Below are 6,416 nucleotides of genomic sequence, written 5' to 3' on the forward strand. Positions count from 1 at the left end.
CTCATCTTCACTGTGAGAAGAGACAGGCAGGAAATGGGGAAGTGCTGGCAGGGGGCGCCCAGTGCTCTAGGGCTTGTGTTTAACAGTCTGGACTCAGAGAAAAGAGCTGGAAAAGACCTGTGGCTGTGATACGTATCCTTAGGGAGAACGTGGTCCCGCTATGAAAGCTGTGTGAGATACCATCTTCATAATTTTGGTGTAACTCTTCACAGATCTTTCTCTCATTGCAGTTTCACTGACTGTGGGTTTCAGCACAGCTTATTTCAATACCAACCAGTTTCCTTCTCTGTTTATTCAGAAATTGTGACTTGTTTGACCTGTCATTTGACCTTCTGTCAGCTAATCGCTTCTTTCAAAATTGGCATGTTCATTGTACAGTGATTTGGCAGAATTTTTCATTTACAAATCATCTAAACTAAATGGGGAAAACTCAGTAAATCAAAATTACAACATTTTAAAGAATGTGACTTAAACATATATGCAGCTTCTGCAGAAATTATTCTGAACTACTAGAAGATGTGTCTGCTCTACAGCTAATATTCAGTCCTGCTGTTTGTTCGTCTCCTTAGTTGCTGACAAGGCTGCCTACCTGATGGGTCTGAACTCAGCTGATCTGCTCAAGGCCCTCTGCTACCCCCGAGTCAAGGTTGGGAATGAATATGTGACCAAGGGCCAAACCGTGCAGCAGGTAAGAAAAAAGTGATGATAAAAAACAACTCCCGTGATTTAAAACTTTAAACTCCCACTTTCGCCCTGGATGGTTACTTTTACTTTTCTTTAGGTGTACAACTCAGTGGGTGCTCTGGCAAAATCTGTCTTTGAGAAGATGTTCCTGTGGATGGTTGTTCGCATCAACCAACAGCTGGATACGAAGCAGCCCAGACAGTACTTCATTGGTGTGCTGGACATTGCTGGCTTTGAGATCTTTGATGTAAGAGTAGTGTCTTTATAGGTGTTTCCTGGAAGGAGCACTAAGGAACTGGAATAGTTTTGCGTTTTTTTAATTATGGAATGTTTTCATTTATTGGATAATCTTCACATTCCTGTAGGAATGGTGCTCTTCTTGTTCTCACAGTGTGTATTATCCTACGAGGGCTGAAGGTTTTTGTAGATATCTGTTGTTACATGCAGAGGTGAAAATTGCACTGAAAATTAATACGAAAACGTTGAACAACTGGTTGGTAACAGCAGAGACATTTTTGAGGAAGTTAAAACATATCATCCTGAAGGAAGATTTTGGAAATGCTGAAGCCTGATTCCATCTGAATGCTTGGAAACAGACTGGCAATGTAGACAAACTAAAGCAAATGAGAAGTGGGACTTGGACTAAGTTCTGCAACTCTTTTCAGAGCCCAGAAAAATGCTGAGAAAGTGTCAGGACCTGAAAGGGTGGTATATGCCAGTAACCTGGTAGTCCCCTGACTAGAAATTCAGGATCCCAATCAGGGAGACCTTAGTGGCTTGAAAATAAAACTTACTGGGAGGTGGAAAATGTTCCTGGAACTGAACTTAGCAAGTAATTAAATCTCTGCATTCTGCAGTTCAACAGCCTGGAGCAGCTGTGCATCAACTTCACCAACGAGAAACTGCAACAGTTCTTCAACCACCACATGTTCGTGCTGGAGCAGGAGGAGTACAAGAAGGAAGGAATCGAGTGGGAGTTCATTGACTTTGGGATGGACCTGGCTGCCTGCATCGAGCTCATCGAGAAGGTTCTTGGGCCATACTTAATAGTTTTCCAGAAGTGAAACATGAAAGGAATCTTCCATGCTCAAATTAGACCACTCTGATGTGTGGCACTCACACTTAACGCAGCATGTAGCATGCTCTTTTCTGGGCTTCAAGTGTTTCACACACATTTTCACTTGCTTGGTAGCTCACTGCCTGTGGGATTCTGTCACATAGTTCATACGATTTACATGGGGCAAAATTTTCAGTCCTAGTCACTCTTCTGGAGTTCACACTCAAATGCATGAGTGAGTAAATACACTGAGTGACTTCTATTTTAATATGTTTCAAGACATTTTTTGTCTTGTTTCCAAGAAAAACCATTTAGAGCGTGTAAACTCTTCTTCACATCCGTGTGCTACTAATTTCATTCACTTTGGTTTGTCTCTTCAACTAACAAGCATACAGTGAATTTCAACATGCTCAATCTTTATTACATCACGACCCTGAAACTCACGGGTGAGCTTGCTTTCATGTGACAGATGGTATATCTACTAACAAAGTGCCATTTCTGGAAAAACATACAATTACACATTCTGAGATGGTTTTGTATCAATTTCCTCTTCCCTTTCTCTCTTATATACATTCTCTCTGCTTCTTGCTTCCACACTTCCTTCATGTGCTCATATTTCTCCCAGCCCATGGGCATCTTCTCCATCCTGGAAGAGGAGTGCATGTTCCCCAAGGCAACTGACACCTCTTTCAAGAACAAGCTCTACGACCAGCACCTGGGCAAGTCCAACAACTTCCAGAAGCCCAAACCTGCCAAAGGCAAGGCTGAGGCTCACTTCTCCCTGGTGCACTACGCTGGCACGGTGGACTACAACATCACTGGCTGGCTGGAGAAGAACAAGGACCCTCTGAATGAAACTGTTGTGGGGCTGTACCAGAAATCATCCCTGAAGACACTGGCCTTACTCTTTGCCTCTGCTGGTGGAGCAGAAGCAGGTGATTTCTCTGAAACCAGTTCTACTCTGATTTACAGAGGAAAAAGTCTTGCAATAATATTTTGCAAAAATATTTACATTTTTTTAACTCAGTCAATCAGACTAATAAAGGATCTTGCATTTCCTGAGAGACCTTCAGGTACCAGTAGGTGTTCAGAGCAGACAGCCCCATCACGCTAACACAGGCTGGCTGACAAACCAGTACACGGCATTCCCAAACGCTTCAGGGAATCCAATCAAGTGTATCAACACGCTGCTGAATTTATGCGTACCTTTAGATGTAGAGATACGTAAAATCTGCATTTGGTGTGTTCACTAGAGATTTCTTTCATTCCTTAAATAACATACTGTACTACATATTTATTTCCTTCTTCCATTTTTTTAACTTCAGTCTGAAGTCATGAAATTTCATTCAGCTGTCATCTGAAAAAATCAAGTCTCCAACTGTAACGCTAAACACTGGATACATTTGCAAACTTTTATCATATTCTATTTTTTAAGTCAGATTCTAACTGTGTGCTTTTGTTGTCCATTTTTTTTTTTTTAATATTATTTAGAAAGTGGTGGTGGCGGCAAGAAGGGCGCCAAGAAGAAGGGCTCTTCTTTCCAGACTGTCTCAGCTCTTTTCCGGGTACTGTGGAATAATTATAAATTCTATCACATTGTGAAAAAACTTAGAGAAAATTCAGTTCAGAAATATTTAGATTGATCTAATATACAAAATCTTATGTTCAGAAAGGATAAAGTCTTGTGCATCTTAATAAAGGATTCTCACTGAATCATAGAGATATTATTTCACAACTGCAAAAAGGTTCCGTAAAAAAAATACTGATCATGGGTTTATTGCAGGTTTTTTACACCATCCAATATTGAGAGTGTGTAAACAACATTTTAAACCCATGTCTTTGCTCTTGCTCTTCAGGAAAACCTGAACAAGCTGATGAGCAATCTGCGAAGCACACACCCCCATTTTGTGCGGTGCCTTATTCCCAATGAAACAAAAACACCTGGTAAGTTGTTAAAGATCCAAGATGGGATAAAGCTGTTCTTCTCCAGGCAGTACAATGATGAACCAATTCCTAATGTCATTTGGTAGGTGCCATGGAGCATGAGCTGGTACTGCATCAGCTGCGCTGTAACGGGGTGCTGGAAGGGATCAGAATCTGCAGGAAGGGATTCCCCAGCAGAATCCTCTATGCTGACTTCAAGCAGAGGTCAGATTCCATGTCATCCACCCTCCACTATAACCACCAATGATGCATAAGTTGCATTTCCTAATTATTGTAACTACTGTGGGAGTTATGGGTAGGGTTCATCCAAAAATCTATTGCCCAAATTAATCATTAATTTTCTATATCTAACTAGTAGAACGGGCATTTTCAAAGGCCAATTATTTATTCCTGTCCTTGATTCGCATTCTGGTCTGGGATAAAGCATTTTTTAATTAACTCTTGAGAAATTAAGACGACTAATTAACTTCTGGGTAGCAAAGCAAGATGACTTGCAGCCCTCAGCACAGAAATGTGACTAAAGAAACCCCAAGATATTCTAGGCTAACTCGTTGGAAGACCAAAAACAATAAAAAGGTCTTGCTTCTTGTTCTCTATCCACTGGAAAATACTCTGATAGTAGGTACCACCACTATTTTATATGAAGAATTGCTTCTCCTCTCCATATACTTTGTTCTTGCACATAAAGTTCTCATTTGGAGATAAGGCATTAAATAACAGGTCATATGAAATCTGTCAGCACTCACCCATGGGATAAGGACCCATTCTGTGCCAAGAGTGTCTGGTCTAAGGAAAGTGCAAGGTTTTTCCTAAAAACATACTTCCCCATGGAAATGATTTCTAAACAATGGAACAGAGTTCAAACTTTTTCACCTCTCTTCCACTCTCAATCACCCTTCACAGAATCTTAACAATGGCATCGGTTGGTACAGGTTTGATGGAGCTTTCAGGAATCTGACCTTCTTCATATTCTACTTCCTCCCACAGGTACAAGGTGCTTAATGCCAGCGCTATCCCAGAGGGACAGTTCATCGATAGCAAGAAGGCTTCTGAGAAGCTCCTTGGGTCCATCGATGTCGACCACACCCAGTACAAATTTGGCCACACCAAGGTACAAACCCTCCGGGACTCGCTCACTCTGTGCCTCTGCTTTGCTCTGCCTGACACTGATGGGTGGCAACGTTCCCTTTCTCCAGGTGTTCTTCAAAGCTGGGCTGCTGGGTCTCCTGGAGGAGATGAGGGATGAGAAGCTGGCTCAGCTCATCACCCGCACCCAGGCCAGGTGCAGGGGCTTCCTGATGAGAGTGGAGTTCAAAAAAATGATGGAGAGGAGGTAGATAGTGATTTGGCCTCTGAGCCAGTCCTCATGAGGTACCAACGAGATGAACAAAACCGAATATAAGCTGCTTCTCACCAAATCTCATTTATTTCTCATTAATTCAGTTAACCAATGTGGATGCACCTGCAAGTATACCCCAGCAGTAGATGAAATAGTATAAAAACCTGATTTATGAAAAAAATGATAGTTTTTAACTTATATCGCTCTTTGTATAAATCTTTGCTAAATTCAGTAAATGGCTACATTAGAAACCGGATACCTAGTTTGAGCTAATTATTTTAGGTCACCACTATAATCAAAGGTGAGAAACACACACTTCTAGCACATGGCAAGTATCCTCTTCCCTTGGATAACTTCCACGAAAAGGACCAAGTCAGCTTCTGGAGGTGTTCCTTTGCTTTGGCCGTGAAAGTGACCTGGACTTCAAAACTGTTCATACGGGTTGACAGTCTGCATCACACTAGGGAGTTTTCTTCAGAGAGATATATATATCTTTATATAGTCAATATTCTAAACATTAACAAATATATATTTAATGATATGTAGTATAATAAATGTTTTATAAACATACAGATATGTAGAACTGTAACCATAAAATACATAGAACCTCATGTTACACATATCAATATATACAATTAAATATGCATTATAAATTTTAAAACATATGACATAATATATTTTTAAATGACTTTCAGAGAGTCCATCTTCTGCATCCAGTACAACGTTCGTGCATTCATGAACGTCAAGCACTGGCCCTGGATGAAGCTGTTCTTTAAGATCAAGCCCTTGCTGAAGAGCGCAGAATCTGAGAAGGAGATGGCCAACATGAAGGAGGAGTTTGAGAAAACCAAGGAAGAGCTTGCCAAGTCTGAGGCAAAAAGGAAGGAGCTGGAGGAGAAAATGGTTTCTTTGCTGAAGGAGAAAAACGATCTGCAGCTCCAAGTGCAGGCGGTGAGTATTGCTTAAGTTTTTGGCTTGTGATTTCCTCTGTAAAATGAGCCCAAATGTCTCAGTAACAGACACATTATCCCAGAACAACATTTATTTTAGAAACATACACGTATTTTATAAAATAGGAAGGTAAACCACATAGAAAAGCTAGGACAGAATATACAAATATTAATGAATTTGCAATAAATTATTACAGCTGGTCCTTACACTTCTAAATCAAGAAAGAAGTAATTGATTTCTGTTAACTAAACACTGCAGTTTACAGTGTGACATTTTAAATCATACGTGGCAACTTACAGCAGCAATTATCGTGTCTCTACATCACTTCATATACTACATGATTTTGAGCTATTATCATCCGATCAGTGAAGGTAGTCTGGAGGTCCTATTAACAGCTATAATTTGGAGAATCACAAGTGGACTCAACTGGAGTGTCACCGG

At 40.6% G+C, this 6,416-nt stretch overlaps 1 protein-coding gene across 1 annotated transcript in view; it reads left to right on the forward strand.

Moving 5' to 3' along the window:
* Positions 1 to 5,975, forward strand: part of LOC104501687 (myosin-3) — a gene marked incomplete at both ends in the record, with an annotated part of 7,446 nt that extends 1,471 nt beyond the window's left edge. The window contains 10 exons of the mRNA XM_010145538.1: positions 570 to 688; positions 782 to 931; positions 1,542 to 1,712; positions 2,367 to 2,676; positions 3,233 to 3,306; positions 3,598 to 3,685; positions 3,772 to 3,889; positions 4,673 to 4,796; positions 4,882 to 5,018; positions 5,720 to 5,975. Of these exons, the coding sequence (XP_010143840.1) occupies positions 570 to 688; positions 782 to 931; positions 1,542 to 1,712; positions 2,367 to 2,676; positions 3,233 to 3,306; positions 3,598 to 3,685; positions 3,772 to 3,889; positions 4,673 to 4,796; positions 4,882 to 5,018; positions 5,720 to 5,975 (1,547 nt within the window). The remainder of the gene's footprint in view (positions 1 to 569; positions 689 to 781; positions 932 to 1,541; positions 1,713 to 2,366; positions 2,677 to 3,232; positions 3,307 to 3,597; positions 3,686 to 3,771; positions 3,890 to 4,672; positions 4,797 to 4,881; positions 5,019 to 5,719) is intronic.
* Between the last annotated feature and the right edge of the window lie 441 nt (positions 5,976 to 6,416).

The sequence above is a fragment of the Buceros rhinoceros genome, unplaced genomic scaffold, assembly GCF_000710305.1.
Source record: "Buceros rhinoceros silvestris isolate BGI_N320 unplaced genomic scaffold, ASM71030v1 scaffold34441, whole genome shotgun sequence".
Classification (NCBI taxonomy): Eukaryota; Metazoa; Chordata; class Aves; order Bucerotiformes; family Bucerotidae; genus Buceros; species Buceros rhinoceros.